Source organism: Panicum virgatum, chromosome 2K (genome assembly GCF_016808335.1).
Source record: "Panicum virgatum strain AP13 chromosome 2K, P.virgatum_v5, whole genome shotgun sequence".
Taxonomy (NCBI): domain Eukaryota; kingdom Viridiplantae; phylum Streptophyta; class Magnoliopsida; order Poales; family Poaceae; genus Panicum; species Panicum virgatum.
In genome coordinates, this window is record NC_053137.1 from 57,779,998 (window position 1) to 57,803,012 (window position 23,015).

Genomic DNA, 23,015 nt, shown 5'->3' on the forward strand with positions numbered 1-23,015 from the left:
ACGGGCGGGTGGCTTACATATAGCTCGGGCGGGAGGCTGGGTTCATCGCACCTGGACGGGTTTCGGGAGCGGGCCGCGGGGCCACGTGGCGGCGCCTGGTTGGCCGGCCGCACGGGAGGCTCTCCCTGGCCGATCGAAGCCGTGGCGTCACTTCTGCGGCCGGCGTGAGGAGGCCACGGCCTCTGCCGGGTGGGGACCACATGGCAGGCGACCTGGCTGGGTGTGTGGCTGCCTCGCGTTCGATGCTTCCGCGAGCCCTTTACGTCTCTACTACCTCAAATGGCATGTGTGCTCCATAGGCCCGCCCAGCGTGTCACTGGAAGAGGTCAATTTCATTTTTCTGCCATAGATTGTGATTGATGATTAGAGGATAGATGGCTTGTTTTAAATTGAATTGCAGAGAGGTATGGAGGTTAAAGAAAGCTCCTCCTCAAATCGGGAAGGAACTAATAACTGTATAGCAGCTATGCCATGAAAGCGATATAAAACCTTGCTAGTATTTGTGCGGTAATTAAACAGTAAGGTTTGAAATTCTAATTCCTCTGTTTTCCAAAAAAAAATCCTTAACTCAAAAAAAAATCCCTGTGCGGCCGTGCCAAGCACAATTTAAAATTCCCTTGACGCCACACCGTCGCCGCCGGTGGATCCGCCACGCAGAAGATCCCTCTCCACAGGATCCCACCTGCATCATCATCGGCTCGCCGTCGCCGCGCTTACATACAGTCTGACGACAACGGGGTCACTAATCACCCTACGACTCCACCCGACCCCTGTAGTCTCGTCACTGTCAGTGCCCGCGCTAATCGCTGGAACCCGACGCGAAGATTCGGCGCGGTTGCGCGGGGGGCGCCGGGCCGGCCTCGCCGGCTCGCCCTGGCCGCCGCGAGCCCACTTTCCCGGAGTGGACGTGGACCTGCCGTCCCGTCGCGGCGTCGCCGGGGAAGAATCACGGTGCAGTGGGTGGGTGCCGCGAAAGGTGACAGCGCCACTCGATTCCGGTTGGGCGTGAAGGCCCAGCGATGCGTGGCGGCGAGCCGGCGATAAGGAGGAATAAATTATTGACGGAACCTGGCTGTATGTTTGGGTAATTGGGTTGGCTCCTGATTGGCGCCTGGGGGCAGCCAACAGCCAGGGATCTTTGCTCTCTGATCTTGGGGTGGTCAAAAGCTATCATCTTTGGCCACAGGGGTCAATTTAGGGGTATCAAAAATTATAGGTGGTCGATCATAGTATTTGCTAGTGGTTGCGTTCGTCTTTTGCGTAGCTTTCATGGCGACCGAGAACGGAAGATCGAAGCTTAGAATGGAAATTTTCTGCGGGCGTAGTACTTCGTTTGTCCTTCAAGTTTTTGTTTGCATGCGAGATTCGACAGATTCCGTCATGCTCGTCAGCGCGTGTGTTTCTATTTTCCGCGCCTAAGTTCTAGATAGACAGTGTGCACATAGTGATTAAGTTTCTAATATTAAGATGTTACAGTAGTATTTACTGAAGAATATAATGTGGCTTTTAAAGAGTCAGTCGGTACAAAAAAAATATTGACTCCAACTAGTTTACATCTATGACGCAAATACCCCCCTCTCTTCCAGGAAGATTTAGAGCAAACAAAGCCCTGCTTGGTTCCCTAGTACTACAACTTTGACTATTAATTACTGGTATTAAATGAAGGCAGTTTGTAAAACTAACTCCACAATCTCTGTGCTACTTCACGAGAGAATCTAATGAAACCTTCGCCCGCATGATTAGAGGATGGTTACTATAGGATCACTGTAGCCAAGCATGGATTAATTACCGTCATTGGATTCGTCGCAAAAAATTACATCCATCTCTGAAAAGATTCTGCAAATAGACTTCATTTAGTACTCCATGCATGCGAGATTCTTTTCTCGACTTGAGTGAACTAGGAAACCAAACAAGACCCAAGTTTGTGCATTTGCAGAGTACATAACCTCACGAAGAAAAATCTTTATGCATCATCGTTCATGAAATTTTTCTTAAAAAAATGACCACGCAAGAGATCTAGTTACATATTATGTATTAATAATTAATAAGCTTAGATGGAGTAGTACAACAATATCTAAAGATAAACAATGAAAACAACAACTACTAACTATACCACCAGTCCCAAATTATTAGTCGTTCCGACTTTTCTAGGTATACATAGCTTTTGAAATGCATTTGGATACGCCATGTCTAGGTACATACTAAAAACCATGCATTTAGAGAAATTAAAATGACTAATTGAAACGTAGCAACTATTAAGACCTGCGACCTCTTGAAATTGCATAACAATTTGGGCCAATAAGCATCCAGCCCCTGCACAAGAAACCACTGTTGCCGCACCGTATCAGTTGCCTTTAAAAGTGATAATATTGCATAGACATAGCAAAACCATTAATAAAGCTGGTGCCTTTTACACTGGTAGTCTTTTTCTTATAAAATAAATAGATAAATTACACTGGTTGTCCAAATCACGGCATCTCCTGCTGTATTTGTCCCCTCTCTCCCTGCGGATATTCTAATTACAACTTGCGTATATATGTATGTATTGACCCCAGTCGCGTTCGTATGTGACGGGGACCTCCGCAACCGCCGTGTATCTTGCTGCCTTGCACGGCAGTTTCTGAATTCGTTCGTCTCTGTGTGGTGCATGCTCGTCTCTGCCCTTTTGCTAAGTGGTTGCAGTTTTTTTTTTCCTCAACTTTTGAGTGGTTACGCCGCCCGCAAGCTTACCGCTTGTGCTTGCTGGCGTCGCGCACAGCGCCCATGCTTTTTCATACTACCTCCGTTCGTCAATTGTTGACGTTTCCGACCATGAATTGAACTAGGAATTTACTAATCTACCCTGTCCGAACGTCATCAATAAGAAAACGGAGGGAGTATTTGCCAACATGCATGATGATGCTGACCAAGCTGCTTGTCAGCATGCCAAGCTACCAAGGCGTGGCAAAGAGGAGCTGCTTCCGACTGCTTAACTGCTCCAGCAACACTCGTGTGGTCTCGTGTGGATTCAAGCTTCTTCGAGCGACACCGATTGGATCACTTGAAGTCTTGTGTGTGGATAGAGGATAATCTTCTAATCTATACATATTGGAAGAGATTTAAAATCGAACTTAGTTTATTTATGTCAGTACCCCAGGACTGGGGTACCCCTCTTGCTGTGTCTGGGCAAGGGTCTTGTAGTTATCCTTAACTACAACCAAACAGCCGGACCCCTGAGGTCCGGAGTCCTGTTCTCCCAGCAACGCTCCGGACCGTTCCACAGTTGGGAAAGGTCCGGAGACACCACGTGTCCCGGAAGAGGCAGGAGCTCGTGTGCGAGCAGCCGAGGCTCCGGACCTCCCAAGGAGACTGGACCCCCGCAGGGTCCCGGACCCCTCATGGGGTCCCGGACCCCTGTATAGTAACCGGACCCCTCACTAAGGGAAGAAATCGGCACCCCGCGTCGGGGTGGTCTGGGGACGCCACGTGTCTGCAAGATATGGCCGTTTGGGTTTCCTTACTAACGTTCACCCACCATTGCATTCATTGCGGTTGGTGGACATCTGCATTGATATGACAGAAGCTGAGGCGTTTCATTGACCAGGGGACACTATTGATTGCGTATTACCAAGGCAGTGAAGCCGCTGGCGCCGCCCATACCGCATCTGCCAGCCTGCCGTGACAGATGGATACGACGGCTCGGCTTCGCCCATTATGACGCTACATAATAGCCTCAGCAGGCCACGCCACAAGCTACGCTACTCCAACGGGCACCTCGCTGATGGGACAAGAGAAGACCCCCCCCTGAGTTAGAGGAGCAGCAGTACGCATATCGGAGAAAAGATTCGCTACCACTGTAGCCACAGTCACGTTGGGCCCACCTGTCGGGGCATCAACGTTCTATGTATCCGCTCCCCCTTGATCTATAAAAGGAGGGGGCGCCGCTAGAAAACCTCAGGCTGGGCAAGAGCCAAGGCCAGCAGAGGATAGGTTCATACACACCACCAAGAACAATACATCTCCCAGTGGACGTAGGGTATTACGCTCCGGCGCCCGAACCACTCTAAATCGTGTGTTCTTGAGTCCTTGTCTCAGCGTAGATCCAGCCCCATCGCCTAGTACTTCCCCGAGTACTCCCTCACTGGGAATAGGCGGGTGCGTTCCGCCACCCGGCTGTGGGTACCCCTAGAACCCCCACAACATTTTGGCGCCGTCCGTGGGGAAGTCAAGCGCAGGTTGGATCTTCAGGCCTCTGGACTGTGTTCTTCCTCTGCAACGACGAACCTGAAGATGAAGGAAGGCAGGGCCACACTCACTCCACCTGTCTTGGCACCGGCGCAGCAACGCCCTCGGTGCGGCGGCGCACGACAGCGACGCCTGCTGTGCGTCGCCACTGCGACACCTCGGAGCCGGCGTAGCGGCGCACAGCGGAGGCGCCGCTGGGCGCTGCTGCCCCTACGTCGACTCAAGGTTTTCTCTCAAGCAACGGCCACACCTCCTCTGCGGTGGCATGGTGTCGGCTCAAGGCTTCCTCTCAACATGGAGCCTGGAGCCGACGGCCATCCCGGAGGAAGTGGACCGTGTCGTCCTGCCGTCTCCAGCACCGGAGATCCACCTCAGCGTTGCTCGGTGCTGCTGCAGACAGGACCCCGCCTCCTCGCGCGGGGGCCCCTGGCGCTAGCACCAAGGACAAGCCGGCGAACGACCGCACTTCTCCACGCGTCGCACCGGTCCATCTGCTGCGCAAGGGCTCTGGTTTCCATCGGCAACGGCGACGGCAGGGGGAGGGGGCCTCTTCCATTCAAAGCCAAAGAATTTGTCTCATGCCATGTAAGCATGTGACAACTCTTAAGGCAAGGAGGGGTCCCCCGAGCTCCCGAGGTGATGCTGGATGATGCGGTTCAGGCACGTCCAGGGCGCCTTCACCTCCGAAGAACATGTTGTATAGCATGCAGCCGTAGGTTACTCCTAAGAAAAGACTAAGAGAATTCCTCCTTTGTAATAACGTGGCGCCTACGTGTGTGTCCAGAGCGGTCAAGGTCCGACCTTGTAAACCCGACCTCTGGCCCTATCACACAAACAGACAAAAAACGGTCCGGAGCGGTGGAGGTCCGACCTCGTAATCCCGACCTCTGATGTATACCGTGACAACCACAATAATAAAGGAGATTTATTTTCTCAGTTTTACCTAGGCTCCACCCTGATTACATTTATTCGCCTTGGTTTAACTATTCTTTCCTCTTGAACGGAGTTTTCCTTGTTGCTAACAATCCAAGTTAAGTTGCTAGCTTATGGTCAGGTGAAGACACCCCTTCTAGCTGGAAGGCAGTCCGGACCCCTGAGGACCTGCTCTGGAGAAGTGGTGCTTGTATCCTGGGGTAGAGAAGATCCGCGTAGCTTAGCCTGGTAATGTACCCTAAGTTTACGTACTTCACTACCCTGTTACAAGTACTCTAGTATCCAGGACTGCTGTCCTTAGAGGTCCCGGGCTCCCTCCTAGTATAAGGCTTGGTTTCTTTGCACCTTACTATGAGGTCCGGTAACATGCTTCATCAGATTGTCAGCAACGGTCGCTACAAGTCCACTCCGGTGGCCCGCTCCGGCGGAGACCGCTCGCCACGGTCGCTCCAAGTCCACTCCGGTGGCCCGCTCCGGCGGAGACCGCTCGCCACGGTCGCTCCAAGTCCACTCCGGTGGCCCGCTCCGGCGGAGACCGCTCGCCACGGTCGCTACAAGTCCACTCCGGTGGCCCGCTCCGGCGGAGAACGCTCGCCACGGTCGCTCCAAGTCCACTCCGGTGGCCCGCTCCGGCGGAGACCGCTCGCCACGGTCGCTCCAAGTCCACTCCGGTGGCCCGCTCCGGCGGAGACCGCTCGCCACGGTCGCTCCAAGTCCACTCCGGTGGTCCGCTCCGGCGGAGACCGCTCGCCACGGTCGCTACAAGTCCACTCCGGTGGCCCGCTCCGGCGGAGACCGCTCGCCACGGTCGCTACAAGTCCACTCCGGTGGCCCGCTCCGGCGGAGACCGCTCGCCACGGTCGCTCCAAGTCCACTCCGGTGGCCCGCTCCGGCGGAGACCGCTCGCCACGGTCGACAAGAGCCGGGTCCAGGAAGTGGTGCTTACTCCCTGAGCGACCCGAAGTCTGTGTAGCCGCTTAGCTTGGTTCCGTACCCTAAGCCTACACCTTCGTCGCCCAATGGAGAGCACTCAGGTACCTGAACCTGGCAACAGGCATACCGGCCTCAGGGGTCCGGGATGCCCGCTCTCTCCATGAGCACACCAACGCAATCAACTTGCGTAGGAACACATCACGATGGTGGCCCCACCTGCGGGTTCGTACTTCACCCGAGGTGGGCCCGGGGGCCACTGTCAGTACCCCAGGACTGGGGTACCCTCTCTTGCTGTGTCTGGGCAAGGGTCTTGTAGTTATCCTTAACTACAACCAAACAGCCGGACCCCTGAGGTCCGGAGTCCTGTTCTCCCAGCAACGCTCCGGACCGTTCCACAGTTGGGAAAGGTCCGGAGACACCACGTGTCCCGGAAGAGGCAGGAACTCGTGTGCGAGCAGCCGAGGCTCCGGACCTCCCAAGGAGACCGGACCCCCGCAGGGTCCCGGACCCCCTGTATAGTAACCGGACCCCTCACTAAGGGAAGAAATCGGCACCCCGCGTCGGGGTGGTCTGGGGACGCCACGTGTCTGCAAGATATGGCCGTTTGGGTTTCCTTACTAACGTTCACCCACCATTGCATTCATTGCGGTTGGTGGACGTCTGCATTGATATGACAGAAGCTGAGGCGTTTCATTGACCAGGGGACACTATTGATTGCGTATTACCAAGGCAGTGAAGCCGCTGGCGCCGCCCATACCGCATCTGCCAGCCTGCCGTGACAGATGGATACGACGGCTCGGCTTCGCCCATTATGACGCTACATAATAGCCTCAGCAGGCCACGCCGCAAGCTACGCTACTCCAACGGGCGCCTCGCTGATGGGACAAGAGAAGACCCCCCTGAGTCAGAGGAGCAGCAGTACGCATATCAGAGGAAAGATTCGCTACCACTGTAGCCACAGTCACGTTGGGCCCACCTGTCGGGGCATCAACGTTCTATGTATCCGCTCCCCCTTGATCTATAAAAGGAGGGGGCGCCGCTAGAAAACCTCAGGCTGGGCAAGAGCCAAGGCCAGCAGAGGATAGGTTCATACACACCACCAAGAACAATACATCTCCCAGTGGACGTAGGGTATTACGCTCCGGCGGCCCGAACCACTCTAAATCGTGTGTTCTTGAGTCCTTGTCTCAGCGTAGATCCAGCCCCATCGCCTAGTACTTCCCCGAGTACTCCCTCACTGGGAATAGGCGGGTGCGTTCCGCCACCCGGCTGTGGGTACTCCTAGAACCCCCACAACAATTTATTTTGCATTCCAATCCAAAACTTGAAGTATTTATTTAAGTCCAGACTCCAGATGAATAGCCCACACCATGCTGATTTCTGACCTCTAAAGAGAGAAGAAAGAGGAGATTGAAGAGGAGGTGCAGACATCTCCACCCGTCAGTGTCAGTTGACACTTGCTTTGGGGGGGGGGGGGGGGTGCTATTTCGTGTGGTTGTTACCCTGAGTTGATATGGACCATACGTACTGTACAAAAACTGTTTCACTAGGGACTGGGGGAGTGTGGACAACACACACCACATGAACAGATCCCCCAAATCCTTTTCTGCCGCTGTTCTGTCGGCAGCACCATCTCGGGTTCGGCTTCAAACTTCGAAGGAACTAGCTTCATAGAGTTGGACACACACACTGTCAGGTGTAGCGGGGCTGCTGTTCTTTTCGTTCGCTACAATTAAATGCTTGTGTACTGCTCCCTTCATCCCTATTAGAATACAACTCTCATTTCTCGAGAAGTAACATAATTTTAAATTTAATTAAATTTGTACAAAATAGTACGATTTATTATCTTTTTGTTAGACCATGTAACTGGTCGTTGCCGTGCTGCTCCCCCACCGCCAGCCTTCAACCCCGCCCTTCTTCTTGCCCGGCCAACATCCAGCGGTTGTCCAACCCTGCCCGATCGACGGTGCTCCCGCACCGCTTCACCTCCGCCAGGTCTGATGCCGCTGACCTTCTCCTCTAAGATTGGTGGCCATTAGACTCCGACCACCACTCGACTTCTAGTGACCTCGCCAGCGGCCGCTCCATCCCTCCCCTAGCTCCCGCGGGTCCGGGCGAGCGGAGGGAGAAGAGATCTTGCGGCCCACAAGGACCGCACGAATCTGGCAAGCTTCATTAAGAAATGGCTTCCAGAATTTTTTTTTTTGAGAAAATCATACTCCGGGAATTAAGAGGGCTGCAATGTAAGCACACCGAGCATCGCCGGACATACTCGCCCACACCAAACCCAGCCCACACGGCTCGGCCCGTAAACGGCCTTCTTCCTCTGCTATCCTCTCTACCCTGCTCCGATCTGACCAAGTCATAACCCCCCGCGGCAGCCAACGCCTCCACTAGCGCTGATTGATGTCTCCCTATCCAGTATTCCAGTGGCCGATGGCGAATCGCCGCCTCGCCTCGCCGCTGCACCCTCTACCCTCGCCGAGCCCTGCTGTGCTGTGCCCTCTAGGATTTGCAAGTCCAACACTATGAATGATTCTTTAGCTGCACGGAAGGCCAACACACCGAACACGTGAGCACTTGAGCCCAGCACAGAGCACACTTACAATGCGTGTCCATGGTGCAATGAAGGCCGGGATTTTCCTTAATCTAAAAAAAATGGTGCAATGAAGCAGCACAAAGGATAAAGCTAGCGGTCATGCAAAGCAAGCCTCCGTCTCTTCCGCGACGCGTCGAGGCAAGCCATCTTTCCGTTGCCGGCGTCTGCTCTGTCGAGCTCTAAGCCTCTAACGATCTCTGAATTTCGATAAAAGACGCACGTCACGCGCGGTGCCTCTACCAACTAACATACCAACAATGGCGGCTTCCGCTATGGCTGCCTCCGGCACCGGCGGCCTCGTCGTCGCCGCCTCGCCGGTGCGGCGCCACGGCGGCAGGCCCCAGCAGCCCCTTGCACGACCGGCTAATCTCTCCTCTTCAGCAGGCAAACGACCAAACTTAGCTAGATATCGCTGCTCGGCAGACGTTGCCATCATGCGGCTTGGCATGATATTTTAACTTTTATTTTTTTGGCAGTTGCAGTTAGGACAAGCAATCGAATCAGGGCTGCGAATGCTGCGACCATGGACGGCTGGGCGGCACGGCTCGAAGCCCCTGTCGCGGTGGTCACGGGAGCGTCCAGAGGGATCGGCAGGGCCATTGCCGTGGCTCTCGGCAAAGCAGGGTGCAAGGTGCTTCCAGCTGCCTGTATCTTGCCATCCCCAACTGAAAACCTACCTACATTACTGTCCTTATTGACAAAGAAAATTTACATTATGATGATATGAAGAAACGTTTTGTCTCCTTCTGAACATCCTTTGTCCCTGTCGTTTGTGCAAGGTGGTTGTCAACTATGCCAAGTCAGGCATGGAGGCAGAGGAAGTGTGCAGAGAGGTGAGCCGATCCCTACCTGATTCTTGATCCAATGTATGTTACAGTTTCACGCGAACCATGGCAGATGAATGCAGCTCGCCACTTTATTTTTTTTGTCATGTCTTGTTTTGTGCTTTCTAGTAACTGCATCGAATCGGATGGGTGCAGATTGAGGAGTCTGGTGGCACCGCCTTCAGCTTCGCTGCCGACATCTCCTGCGAAACCGAGGTTGAATCCATGATGAGGACTGTGAGTTGGCCTTTTCTCTAGCCCTGATCAAATGCATGACTCGTGAATTCGGAGCTGCTCATGACGACTTTGCTGTAGGGAAACGGGTAGGCTACGCTAGCATCACTACCGCATAAACCCAAGATACTTGCGAGTAGAAGATCATAGATCGTTACCACTAGACGCGCAGCGCAGCGGAAGAAGTCGCGCGTCGATGTAGAGGAAGTAGTCGATCACGTCCCACGAACTGAGCTCCTCGTACTTGATCCCAGCAGCCGATCAGCGCAGCAGTCGCAGCAGCGCCTCCACGGAGTCCACACGTACGGGGATGAAACGCCGGGCATCGGTGTGCTAGCACCGCACGCACGGCAAGGGCGGCGGCCGAGAGAGAGGGAGGGGCGGCGGCTAGGGAGGTGGCGCGCCTCAGGTCATCGCCCCCCTAGCCCCTCCCTCATATATATATAGGGCGTACTAATGGGCTTCTATCTCATAGGCCCATTAGTAACCCTAATCCCTCTTGGATCAATATCCACTTGGGCCTTTAAACCGTATTGTGATGATGGGCTTTTGGGCATATCACCAACATTTGCATCATCTCTGCCACAGGTAATCGATGCTTGGGGAACTCTGGACGTGCTGGTGAATAATGCAGGTAGTCTGAGCTTCTGAACTTTTACATCGATCTATATCGATACCGGCCAAAGTTGACCTTTTTGGATGACACAATGCAACGTGTAACGAACAGGCATTACGCGTGATGCGCTGCTGATGCGGATGAAACGGACCCAGTGGCAAGAAGTGGTGGACGTAAACCTCACCGGCGTCTACCTCTGCGCCCAGGCTGCGGCGACGGTGATGATGAAGAGGAGGAAGGTACCATCATCTTTGCCGTGACTCCTGGAAGAGGGAAGTGTATTTGCTGTTACGTTTGGTGATTTTTGACTAGTTGGTTTCCTCAAGGGAAGGATCATCAACATCGCGTCGGTTTCCGGGATCATCGGCAACGTCGGGCAGGCCAACTACTGCGCCGCCAAGGCCGGGGTGATCGGGCTAACCAAAGCCATGGCGAGGGAGTATGGGAGCCGGAACATCAATGCAAGTGCTAGTAGAAGAAGAAACAACTTAACCTGTCTGAACTCTGAACCATGAAGACATGTAAAGCTAATAAGCTGTCTGAAATTGCGTCAAACTTTTGGCTTGCAGGTGAACGCCGTGGCTCCGGGCTGGGTGGCGTCTGACATGACCGCGAAACTTGGCGACGACGTCGAACGGAAGGCGCTGGAGACCATACCATTAGGTACTGCACTGACCATATCTTCTGAACGACTGTTTCTGAGTCTCGATTTTAGTTTGCTGCTGCTGCTTCTTCCGGCGCTGATGTGAACTACAGGACGGTTTGGGAGGCCAGAAGAGGTTGCCGGCCTGGTGGAGTTCCTGGCCGTTCATCCTGCTGCGAGCTACATCACTGGACAGGTGTGTTTCCGAATTCCATGTGATCGAGTACTTCAATCAGTTTCGAGGTTCTCAAGTTGTTGAATTGTGCTGGTACAGGTGCTCCCTATTGATGGTGGCTTATCGATTTGAGGGGTCGAGGGAAAAAGAAACAGAGTTACAGTCAAGTCAAGTAACGAAACAGGCAACAATGAAAAGGGTTCTAAAGCGAGTGATAAAGAAATAAAGATGTGGGCGTTGTCTTGCTTCAGTTCCCAATTCTCAAAAATGTAATATATGTGCTTCTCTTTTTGCATTTTAATCGATTTATATTTGTGTTTATCCTCACTGTTAAATTTTGCAACATTTACGTCATTCTGTTTTTTTTTGATATTTTTGTACTATCCAAGCCTTATTTGAAATCCTGATGAACATTGAACTCATACCATGGGATTAGCAAGACAACTCCAAAACTTCAGCTTCACAGCTTTCAACTCCTTCCAAAACTAACACGAATCCATGATGAATCCCTAGATCTTAAACATATCAAGCAGGGCATCTGTATCGTACACACAAACATGCATTGAGTAGCAGTACGAGTTACATAAAAACGAAGGTCTTCTGTCTATCCAGCTCAGCTACTCCTCACAGCGTCTTCTTCCTCACATCAACAGCTAGCAACCACCACCTCCAGTTTATCCACCTTAGAAAGCTAAGTAGGAATTGGGTTATCTTGTGATGTCAAATAAGGAATTTTCTCCAAAATGCCATTCAGACTGAACGATGCAGCATGAGTCATCACACAAAGGGCATCAGCATGCCTAGAAGTTCCTGATATACAATAGGACGGCAAAACTGGGAAATGATCAGATCAGTTCTTTAGTTGACAATAATGTCAATCTTCTAGTCAGTACTTGGTTACAACAGAAATGCCACCATGCGCTAAATGATGACAGGCATGAGATGGCTTTCCGTGCAAAATTTACATGTCACCAACAATGCTTGCCACAAAAATAAATCTGAGCACTTCAATCCTTACTGGCACTGGTGGCAAATAAGACCACAAACCTTTGGTACATTTTCCACAGCAGAAGGATTAGCCTCTTTTCATGTCAGGTGATATGCGGTGCCAGTAAAACTATATACGGATGATGGAGGCATTTGTCCTGCTGGTGTCCTCATTGTAGTAAAGCTCCACGAATGTACCCCCACTAATACCCTTTGCCAACCTCCCAGGGTTCAAGCAAATAAACTGTTTTTGATCATCGCTGCCTTCCCCAAGGGAGAGCACCTGCAAACAAAATGTGCTCAGTATCACTTAAACAACATACATGAATCTACAGTTTCAACAATGTTCTCCCAGATGGTCAAAACTCAAATATATGCACATTAATTTTTTCAATAAAATGTATTTCCAGTCATAAACTTGTAATTACCTTCACAAATGGAGCAAGATCGGAAGGAAGCAGGAGAACATCTGGAGTCGATGAGATCTCCAGGGCTTCCTTAGCAAGTGAGAAGTCCAATGGCACACCATCAGCAGGAGGATATAGAGGATAGTAGCTGAAGGAAGTGGCGAAGTACCCAACATCAGAACTCTGAAACTACAAATATAATTCATACCTAGTGATACAACTGCATAAATAAATGGAGTCACCTCTGTTGCTTTAATATGTGCGTTGCTAGTCGTCCAATCCTGTCGCCAGGCTTTCCACCGGGTGGCTTGCGAGAAATTTCCTCACCACTGATCTGTTTCAGGATGTCCACTGTACAACAGCCGAAATGTATCTGGAAAGCGGAAAAGAAACATTTTTCGATAAGAATAAAGTTAAATATAAAAACTCTAATAAAAACAAATGAGATGAAATTTGTTCATAATATGCGTGGCATGTATTAAGAAAGCCATATTTTCCAGTAAGTTCCCAAATTCTGGTGTCTTATCTGCAAACACAGGAACTTGCAGCAGACCACAGTGGGGGTTTCCCCTGCTGTTTCTTTTTTTTTTAAAAAAAGGAACTTGCAGCAGCATTCAGTTCTAGGAATCCCTAAGCATCTAGATAACGCCACAACTAGATAGAAAATGGTTAAGATCACAATAACTATACATTTTTTTCTTTTAAGTTCAAATGATTAAAAAGAATTTAACTGGAATAAAGGCATCAACTATTAGATATTAGAAAAGGACAACAATATGTACTTTGCATCATCCGACCATTACATGTATAACATATTGTCTGTAAGACTGTTACATCTGTTTATATAGTAGTGTACCTGGTTAGAACTGAATAAACTTGGATTTGCCAGAGAAGAAATCTGCACAATGTACGTAAAGCTTTTTAAAACAAAGGGATATCATCATCAAATGCTTCACAAGGTCAATCCTACAAAGTAATGGATATACCTGATGTGTGATATCTTCTGGTAAATTCAAGTCAAATGCAGGCTGCATGTAAGCAACAATACAAATATACCATTAGGGGTGCATGTGCTGAGAGCATTAACAATGCTTTAATAACAATAACACAATGCACCTGCATAAGTATCAGACTACCAAGCCTAGGTGATTGTAGTAAACATGAAGTAGATCTCTCAGACAAATTTACATCAAACTATGCATATACTAGTTAATATGTAATGATACAGCAACATATTTATAATTGTTAAATCAGATCTGAATCTGTATTTTTTCGAACACAATCAGATCTGAATCTCAATAAGGAAAACTACAAACCTGAGGGAAAACAAAGTCATGGTGAGCATCACGCACAGATGGAATGAGAATTACACGAACAGTGTTCCCCAAATATTGGGTAAAGTCTTGAATCTGAACAAAAGTATATAACAGACAAATTACTCTTGCATCTGACAATGTGCCAGCATAACATCTTCAGAAATCAGCATTTACCTACCTTTCTCAGAACCTCAGAATAGAAAATATCATGAAAGGACTGGTCAACAGTTCCCTTTTTTATGTCAGGATGATCAGAGTCTACAAAGGGTCCCATCTGCAAAAGAGAGAGAATCAATAGGTATGTACAGTAGCAGAACATTTCAAATATGCATGCATTGTTTCATGTAAAGGATTGAAAAGGACTCACCAATATGAGCAGTTGAGGCTGCTTACGACAAGCATATGAAAGAAGTTCTTGCAATGGCTCAAACAACAGATTATCGGTTGTTGTGTAGGGACCTGCCGCGATGACCTATAAAAACACGAATTATTAATGTGTGGCCAAATCTCCTGTCATTGACATTGAGCACATTAATGTAGTAAATGAAGAAAGTATAAACATACGGTTTATTCATAGGGAAAAGAAACAAAATAGAAGAATAACAAACTGATACTAGCTCAAGCTTGGATGAAATAACAACAATTGTTTGTTAAACAGATATGTTTGGTACAGCAATTTTTCCAAAGGCCAGACAGGAACTAACCGATGACAATTCTCTTGACAGAGTGCCAACGTCAGAATTTTGGTGGTGGCTTCCATTATCAACAGCTTGTTTCTTAGCACTAGGAAGTTGAACATCCACAGAGACTGGTATCGAATCAATCAATTTTGATGCAACGAAACAGTGTCCACTGGGATTGCGGCCTTCAATACCCACCACCTGTTATTTAACTTTGCGTTAACTTGATTCAGTAGATAATGTATATGGAATTAAAACTGTATGCACTTACCTGCCCAGGAAACAAAGAGAAGTGATCGAGATCCTTCAAGTCAAGGCGCACACGCTCTCCCCTTGAGTGCTCAACACTAGAAAAAGATGCTGGTGTAGTAAGCCAAAAGAAATAACAAAATGGTGCAAAGCAAAGATCGTCACATGAATGGGCCCAAGAAGCAGGCTCACCTGCCCTGTAGCAAGATAGATTTTTCATTCAGACGACCTTCCCCATCACAGGTTACCATGCCGACTGCGAACATTTTGTCCTGCAGAGGGCAAATAATTGGTTATGCTACCAAGGAAAGGGATGGTGATGAGATAAGTAATTAACAGAGCAAAAATAAGGCGCCTTGCAGTTACGGAGTTACCTCTGAAGCAAGGGTAGCATCTGCAGGTTCTCCACATAACCCAGATGCAGAAAACAAGGTTGCCGATTTTCGTATCCGATCCTCCAAGTAGTTAAACTGGAAAAGGAATGCAGTCAAAGAGCAGTCGCTACGCACAATCAAGAAAACAAATTAGTGGTGCCCTTACTCTGTCTTCCATTCTGTCATACATGAACCTGCAACCTGGTTCAGGCTGCGAGCGCTGAACTTGTAAGGAACATCTTTGACTTGGCTGAATTCTTCTAATTAGTTCATCTTCTGTGGTTTCAGCCTCATGATTCCTTGGCATGCTAGCCGCATTATCAGAATTAAGAACATACTGTTGAGTAAATTTATTTACTCGTGTGGCAAAAGGGGTGATCCGGTCACCATTTGTTTTGGCCATTCTGCTGGATGATGGTCTGTCGTTTGTCAGAGGAGTCAACTCAGTGTTAGATGATTCTCCAGGCGGCTTCTCCTGTTTAGAGCCTGGTGTGTCAAGAAATGCCGCTTCATCTGCATGTGAATTGTTAAGGAGCCTGCAACAGTTACGTCTACATTATGTATTTCCTAGGCGGTGACATAACAAAGGTACTTCTGTGACAACCATGCACATAAGTGAATCTGATATGTGGAACTAACATGTCAACATCGTTACTGGAGTAAACGTGAAGGTTGGCCTCTTCTTCTATTAGCCTCTCTTTAACTTCATTTTGAAGGTGTGAAAGAAAACCATCAAGATATGATCTTTCGAGCTTTAAGCCATCCAATTGCCTGCATAAACAGTTCTATCAGTTTCTTTAGATGCATCATGTAATAGAATGAAAATACAAGTTGCTTTACAATGACAAATTTTGGAACATTCTAAGATTTAAGAGGTGAAGTTCAGAAAAGGTAACAGTATGAGTACGATTAAGTTCAGCAGATGAAGCTACATTGGTTTTAGCTGTTTATCTACCCAATTTCACAAAAGAATGTGCCCTTTCCCCCCACGCACAGCACTAAATGACCTACAGACAATATGGATATGGCCTGATTTCATCTGCAAAAGACGCTACGAGCCTACAATTGATGTTATTTGCAATACTCTCATCTGGAATGAGCTGACCTGTTGAGGTAGTAGACCTCCCAGTTGGAGACGAGGTCCGCGGGGCTCATCTTGTAGTTGATGCAGTAGGTCAGCACTGCAAACAAAACCACATGAACGCAGATCAACACCGACGCCAGCCGAGAACCGGAGAAGGAGAGAGGAGGGGAGGATCTGGGGGGCGCGTGCGTGCGCGCTTACGCGTGGAGAGGATCTCGGCGGCGTCCTCGGGGCCGGCGCCCCCGATGGAGAAGCCGCTGCTCTCGAACTCGGCGCGGATCTCTGCCTCCATCGCCCTGCCGCTGTTCACTCGCTTGCGCAGTCGAGGTGGGGGTGGTGGCCCGGCGGCGTGGGGTTGGGGGGAGGGAGGAAGGCGAGGAATCTGGGGCCCGAGCGAGGCGGGGTGGTGGGAAATGGCGGGACGAAATGGCGGGAAAGATTTTGCGGGCGGGGCGGCCGCCGCGCGGTTTTACTAGGGTTTGCTTGCTCCGGGTGGGTGGGCGTGGGCCAAACACAATGCGGGAAGGCTTTTTCGCCTGTACAGGGATAGGGGTTTCTCAATTGATTGAGAAATTTCAAAAATTGGATTTCAATTCGCAAGTTTTTTAAAATTTGGTCCCCCGACCCACGTGACTTAAATTGACCCCACGTATCATGGATGAGGGGGAGGGTTGGAGTTGCTCTTATCCCCGTCCTCCCTTCACTTCACGGCTAAACCCCCTCCCCCTCGTCCGCGTCGTCGCTTCTCTGTCTCTATCGGGTTCCGCTCCTCATGGCCGGGCTCGCCGCTGGCCTGGGAGCGCGCCCCTCCGCCGCCTTCGAGGCTAGCTGCTTCCGGCCACTAGCTTCCCCCGTCCGCTCCGGTACGGGTACGGCTAGTGGAATGCCCTGTCACTGTTAGTGTTCTCTGGCTCTGCGTGTCAGTTCGTAGTACCTAGCTTCGTTGCTGGCTCTCATGTCTGTTTTCCTCCAAACTAAATCGCATTCGTACTAGATCATGTGGTGGGCTCACCTTGGTGCCCACCATTATTCCGGAATATGAAGTGTTTTATACTTCTACAATCTTAGGCTGTTGTTGGTTGCGCAACAAATGTGGGCGCATATCCGTTTCCGTGCGAGAAATTGAGTTGAATTGTGAGCCAATTTACTGGACTGCTACCTGTTTAGTTGTGCGATTTCGTTCAACCTGTACAAGAGACAGATTTATTGTTTGGTTATATTCCTCCCTTCTAAGTTGTACTCAAAATCAGCTTTATGTTGTGCCGTGTAGGCGCGACACTTGTTGTATTCATGTCGGTTTTACGTGGTTGTTGCCTAACGCCCTGCATGGTTACAGGCACTTCGAATAATACACATATCTCTGAATTTGATTCTGTGTTTGCAACTATGTGGCTTGTTTTACCTCAAAAATCTTTCAAGGGGCAATTGTAATCATTTCGTGGTTGGCATGGGGAGTGATATAGTAGGATAATTCTTTTTGCAGGTTACAATTGAGTTCAGTATGCTACTATGTTAGAACCGTGCTGTACTGATTAGATCTCATTGCCTTGCTGCAGGGAGATTGATAGTGCCAAAGCGATGCTTCACTGTGTCAAGTAGGCTGACGTGGGTGGAAGATGAGCTCATGGAAATAAGAAAGTACAGTTTCTGCTACTGCTATGTTGGTTTTAAGATCTTAAACTTGCTCTTTTGTATCAAGACATTTAGCAGTAGTGAGACTCGGCATAGATACTGCCATACTGGATCCTGGATTTCCAGTATCTTTGACTACCTACTAGTTGATACACAACTTCTCATGATGATCTCACAGTTTCTGGGTGCTCTACATTGAACTAATCACCGAGTAACCAATTTATGTTGTGTGTCATATTTAGTAATATTTTTTACAGACTAATGATACACTTTCGCATTTGAAGGTCACAAGAGCAAAGTTCAGCGAAATCAAAGAAAAGGCCACCTTTGAGGCGTGGGAAGGTCTCCCCACAACTTCCTGTACCAGAGCACATTCCAAGACCATCGTATGTTGGTTCAAAAGGGCTGCCAGAACTATGCAAGGGTCAACTGCACGATGCTCAAGGGATTGCTGGAATGAGAGCTGCTTGCAAACTTGCTGCCCGTGTTCTTGACTTTGCTGGGACTTTAGTGAAGGTAAACTTATTCATTTGCAGATGACTAAATTTCTCTCTGTTCTCTATCTCAACTGTTTCTTTTGTATACATTAATAATATCGCATTTGTTTCACTCTCATCTCAGCCATCAGTTACCACAAATGAAATCGACACTGCAGTGCATAATATGATCATTGAGGCTGGTGCTTATCCTTCTCCACTTGGCTATCGTGGATTCCCTAAAAGTATATGTACATCAGTAAATGAGTGTGTCTGCCATGGAATACCTGATTCAACACAGCTGCAGGTTACAGATAATGAAACTTGGGTCTTCCCATCTCTCTGCACTGTAGTATCTTAGTATCATGTGTTAACAAATATTCTTTCTTCTGTAGACTGGGGCATTATAAATATTGATGTAAATGTGTTCTTGAATGTAAGAAATCTCTCCTAAAATATCGTATATATGATGGATACATTTGGCATAATCAAAATCTGATGACCAGTTCCCATTTGTAACAAGTTTCATATATTCCTCAACAGGGATACCATGGTGGTACCTCCAGAACATTTGCATGTGGACAGGTGGATGATTCTATCAAGCATTTTTTGAAGGTAAGCCATTATTGCTGTTTGAGATGGTTCATTCTACATTCAAGTAGCTGCTCAGGATTGCATAATGCAGATTTTGTCATGTTTATAGATCTCTTGAAGCCAAATGATCCAAAAGGATTTTCAATCTGGGTCATCTCATTAGTTATTTCTCTTTTGTGTTCTATTTACCAGACGATTCCACTATTGCTGTTTGAGATGGTTCATTCTACATTCAAGTAGCTGCTCAGGATTGCATAATGCAGATTTTGTCATGTTTATAGATCTCTTGAAGCCAAATGATCCAAAAGGATTTTCAATCTGGGTCATCTCATTAGTTATTTCTCTTTTGTGTTCTATTTACTGGACGATTCATCCAGACATCAGGACTTGTGGAGGTGATATTTGATTTTTCTTTATTGCATCAGGCAGCTGAAGAATGCTTGGAGAAGGGCATTTCTGTCTGCAGGGATGGTGTGAACTACAGAAAAATTGGCAAGAAAATAAGGTCCCTTTTTTTTTTGCTTTATCATAAAGTTGCAAAACTAATTCTTTTATCACAAGTGCTTGCTGTTTAATACAAATTGTGTTAATCATAAGCTCAAGTTAGGAATTGTGCCTAGCTCAGTTGGTAGGAGGTGTGGTTTACAGTCCCACCACCTATGTCTTCTTGAACTCTAATTCTGGTGACAAATTCTTCTTATTTACACTGCAACCTAGTTCTAGTTTATTTTTATGAGCTCTACAAAGTGCAATAAGAAAGACCAACATACAGCGAATAATGGATCACTTTGAACTTAACAGTAAGGGATTACCAGCACCTTATTCGCGATGCTTAATGCAGGGAATTTGACACCCTAATTTGACTTCGTGACTCTGTCATCTACAAACTATCAATCTAAACCTTCTTAACATTAGCACTTTTTCTTTCTTGCTTATAGATTCGTCGTTGAGTCGAGAAAATTATTCAGAATTGGTTGCATTACAAAAAAAAGAGTTCAACATTCCAGAAAGAAAGGTCACTGAACAAAGAAGCCGTGAGTGTAAATGGTTCACAGTGATACCAAAAGAAAACGTTGACCAAAGAGGCAACCTGAAGTCCTGAATTGTTAGCTGAACATCTTGTGGCATCAAGTGTTATTGTTAGAACACATTGTGGCAGGGGTGAGGCCACTGCTGGCCTTCACTAGTCTTCATCTACCTTGGTGAAGGAGTTGGACCCATTCATGATATTTAGTGCCTCTTTTGCAGTCATTTTTCATTAGAGTCAGTCCTTTTTGTCTTTCATAACTTAGAAAAGTTCAAACAGCATCACTTGCAAGTCTTTTATTGCTTTGAGGAAATGTAGAAAACAGTTGAAGATGTAAAAAGCAGATAATGACTTAACTGATAATAGCTTTTTCCCCCTAAACATCTGCTGATTTTTGTTCTATGGTAAAGCATGCATCTGATTTGCTTTTATCATTGTATGATATAACATGCATCTTATTTTAGTTGTCACAAATTTCAGCAAGCTTGCTTATTTTTATGGCTATTATGTGGTGGAGCGCTTTGTTGGGCATGGAATTGGAACTATGTATCATTCTGAGCCTCTTATCCTTCATCATGGTGAGTACAGAGTACCTAATTTTGACATGTTTTCAACCTACTTTATTGTTTGCATTTTTTCAACCTACATTTGATTGTATTGACTGATATATATAGTTGTAAGCAGTTTGGTTACATGTAAGCTTAATTTATCACGAGCAAGATGGAAGCGATATTTTTTTATAAAGAAATTGGCAACGCTGTCATTAGGTGCACTTTGTATTGTTTCAAAGGATTTTTACTGATTTGACGTTTCCTATCCATCTTAAGATGAGCGACCAATATTAGCTCAAATGTCCTGCTGAAATAACGCATGAATCTGAGTGTACATGGCACTGATGAATTCTTGTTTTTATAGCAAACGAAAACTCAGGGCGGATGGTTGAGGGTCAAATATTTACAATTGGTATGTGCTATTCATTCTCCTTCTCTATTGTATGTTTGGACCTCCATATTCAGTTAATTTGTTAATGCCATTTGAAATAGTGTTTACTGGAGATATCACCCATGCTTGAACATGTTTCTGAGGGAAAAAATTGGTACAAAGGAAATGGCATGGGTCTGAATTGAAATACTGATAATTGGGCATGGTAATTAGTCTCACAAGCTCTTAAATATTGTGGAAATGAAGAGTAAATGAAGAAAGGTTTTTGAGAATTTCCACAATAAGTAGCATTGAAGCATTGCCATGCTTCAATTGCACGCGACAGGCAAAGAATCAGGAGCCATTTACATGGATAGCTACCCTAGTGGCCTAGTTAAGCGCTATTACTAGATAGCTAATCTAGGTAATAAAATCAATGATTTTTCCTAAAGGTAGCTAATCTAGGCTATCAAATCAATATTTTTTCCGAAAGGCCTGCCTGATTGTGATCTGTGCAAGGTTATAATTAGCCGGATTCAAAAATTCCTACAAAGAATTCCAACACTTTGCCTATAATAATATTTCACATCAGGCTAAAAGGATCTTGATGCAATTCTGCAGAACCTATACTTACGATGGAGAAAACAGAGTGTGTTACATGGGAAGATGGATGGACGACTGTCACCGCTGATGGTAGCTGGGCTGCTCAGTTTGAGCATACCATATTGGTCACAAGGAATGGTGCAGAAATACTGACAAAACTTTGAGTTTATCTCCTGATCCTAGTCAGAAGTGACGATGAGATGGTTATGCAGCAGCATCACCCTCCAGCCTAATATCTGAAATATCTACTAAAATGTTCTAGGTATGCTTCCTTTTTCTTGTTCCGCTTTCAACCATTATTTCTGTACCTTAGCATCCTGATCCTGCACATTAATGCAATACTCATTCCACAGTTTTAAGATGTGTTTGTAGGCCCACATATGGCAAGGTTTTCCCCTATGTAGCAACCGGGCAAGAGATGTGGGGGCGCACAACTGCATCTGTTTGCTATTGCTGTTCACCTGCTGGCTGCTGTAGTAATATTGCAGGGTGGAAGTCCTGTCTGACACATTCATCACTAATGAAGCTTCTAGAAAATTGCTGTATATGAAATTAGCTGTAGTTCAGTTTGTTACAAGTACGCTACCTATCTTAGCAAGTTGCAACCTTGGTCGCAATGGTTTCCTTCGGCCTGGATCTGCGGTTGTAGAATCTGTTGCGTTACACTGTCTGATAACTCAAGCTGCGCCATGCACCACATAAGATGGCTGGTTGAACTGTCGAAATGCAGGCTGAACTCTTGAAAGTTGAAGAACTTCCAGAGAAAAGGTTTTGTATTTCAGAGACTTCTTTTTCAATTATCGGTGTCTTTGCCCCTTTTGACTTTTGTACCTAATGAGTGACTGCATGCCTCTGTTAACTTGTCACCAGAGCTTAGCCCCAGCAAGCAACTTGGGCACTTTTGGCTGGCTCAAGAATTGCAAGTCCACCTGGGACAGCAAATCTAGACTGCTGTCTTGTGGAGGGAAACTCGCGTGTCATTTATCGTTGCCTCATTGTCATTGGGACTGTGCCTGTCAAATTAAATGTGTACGGGAGAGCCAGAGTTTCTTGGGTCCCTGCCTGCCTGCCTCCCAAAGTGGACCTGCTAATTGTTTGCCCATCTGTTGGTCTCTCCTGGTACATTCCGTTTACTCACTGCAACACCTGCTATTTGTACTTTCTCTCATCGTGAATATAACTATGTATTTGCTCTATATCAAACTCCTTTTGCCATTGATTATCAATATGTAAAATCGATTAGACTAACAACAAAATTTCACGCCACTAGGTTCATTATGAAAAGTACTTTCATCAAAGGAACACGATTCTAGTTTTGTCCTAACTCAGAAATATATTAAACATATAATTAAAATTGCATTCTTTCTGAGACATGAACCCTTTTGATTTAAGATGATATAGTCTTATAAATACTATAGTCAAAATTGAAAGCAGGTCTTATGTTGGTGGTGGCCAGTACGTTGCCTTGTGGATCGAATGCAAGC

At 47.2% G+C, this 23,015-nt stretch overlaps 3 protein-coding genes across 5 annotated transcripts; 2 read left to right on the plus strand and 1 right to left on the minus strand.

Moving 5' to 3' along the window:
- The first annotated feature begins 9,176 nt into the window (after positions 1–9,176).
- LOC120689215 (3-oxoacyl-[acyl-carrier-protein] reductase, chloroplastic-like) lies at positions 9,177–11,618 on the plus strand. Its single transcript, XM_039971532.1, has 9 exons — positions 9,177–9,320; positions 9,469–9,522; positions 9,670–9,750; positions 10,336–10,381; positions 10,475–10,602; positions 10,690–10,824; positions 10,933–11,026; positions 11,120–11,202; positions 11,281–11,618. Exons 1-9 carry the CDS (start codon positions 9,213–9,215, stop codon positions 11,311–11,313), a joined length of 762 nt encoding a protein of 253 aa, XP_039827466.1. The 5' UTR covers positions 9,177–9,212; the 3' UTR covers positions 11,314–11,618.
- A 374-nt stretch (positions 11,619–11,992) lies between these two features.
- Positions 11,993–16,713, minus strand: LOC120689180 (DNA polymerase alpha subunit B-like). The gene is made up of 16 exons (XM_039971506.1): positions 16,480–16,713; positions 16,300–16,375; positions 15,834–15,965; positions 15,361–15,730; positions 15,195–15,290; positions 15,013–15,092; positions 14,843–14,918; positions 14,596–14,772; positions 14,259–14,363; positions 14,070–14,165; positions 13,892–13,984; positions 13,562–13,603; positions 13,432–13,473; positions 12,818–12,948; positions 12,597–12,723; positions 11,993–12,451 (listed from the first exon to the last, which is right to left on the minus strand). The coding sequence occupies exons 1-16, from the start codon at positions 16,568–16,570 to the stop codon at positions 12,299–12,301; spliced, it is 1,887 nt and encodes a 628-aa protein (XP_039827440.1). The 5' UTR covers positions 16,571–16,713; the 3' UTR covers positions 11,993–12,298.
- Positions 16,714–16,934: 221 nt separating this feature from the next.
- LOC120689199 (methionine aminopeptidase 1B, chloroplastic-like) lies at positions 16,935–22,633 on the plus strand. Of its 3 annotated transcripts, XR_005681211.1 has the most exons (12): positions 16,935–17,147; positions 17,835–17,916; positions 18,195–18,426; positions 18,532–18,693; positions 18,782–18,822; positions 18,930–19,001; positions 19,406–19,485; positions 20,488–20,585; positions 20,923–20,970; positions 21,550–21,793; positions 21,904–22,299; positions 22,402–22,633. XR_005681211.1 is itself a non-coding variant. In XM_039971519.1 (11 exons), the coding sequence occupies exons 1-10, from the start codon at positions 17,051–17,053 to the stop codon at positions 21,693–21,695; spliced, it is 1,053 nt and encodes a 350-aa protein (XP_039827453.1). In that variant the 5' UTR covers positions 16,935–17,050; the 3' UTR covers positions 21,696–21,793; positions 21,892–22,361. The 3 variants fall into 3 exon arrangements, 1 of the variants encoding a protein (XP_039827453.1); XM_039971519.1 differs by lacking the exon at positions 22,402–22,633 and having other exon boundaries at positions 16,935–17,141; positions 18,532–18,701; positions 18,789–18,822; positions 21,892–22,361; XR_005681210.1 differs by lacking the exon at positions 22,402–22,633 and having other exon boundaries at positions 16,936–17,147; positions 21,904–22,361.
- The last annotated feature ends 382 nt before the right edge of the window (positions 22,634–23,015 follow it).

Bases quoted from the DNA above. Each gene is read 5' to 3' on its own strand.
- LOC120689215 (XM_039971532.1), top strand. From the start codon at position 9,213: ATGGACGGCTGGGCGGCACGGCTCGAAGCCCCTGTCGCGGTGGTCACG. The intron at 9,321-9,468 runs GTGCTTCCAGCT...CGTTTGTGCAAG, and splicing joins TCGGCAAAGCAGGGTGCAAG to GTGGTTGTCAACTATGCCAA. The intron at 11,203-11,280 runs GTGTGTTTCCGA...GTGCTGGTACAG, and splicing joins CGAGCTACATCACTGGACAG to GTGCTCCCTATTGATGGTGG.
- LOC120689180 (XM_039971506.1), bottom strand. From the start codon at position 16,570: ATGGAGGCAGAGATCCGCGCCGAGTTCGAGAGCAGCGGCTTCTCCATC. The intron at 15,093-15,194 runs GTAACTCCGTAA...TGCCCTCTGCAG, and splicing joins ATGCTACCCTTGCTTCAGAG to GACAAAATGTTCGCAGTCGG. The intron at 13,474-13,561 runs GTATATCCATTA...TACATTGTGCAG, and splicing joins CAGAAGATATCACACATCAG to ATTTCTTCTCTGGCAAATCC.
- LOC120689199 (XM_039971519.1), top strand. From the start codon at position 17,051: ATGGCCGGGCTCGCCGCTGGCCTGGGAGCGCGCCCCTCCGCCGCCTTC. The intron at 19,486-20,487 runs GTCCCTTTTTTT...CACAAATTTCAG, and splicing joins AAAATTGGCAAGAAAATAAG to CAAGCTTGCTTATTTTTATG. The intron at 20,971-21,549 runs GTATGTGCTATT...GCAATTCTGCAG, and splicing joins GGGTCAAATATTTACAATTG to AACCTATACTTACGATGGAG.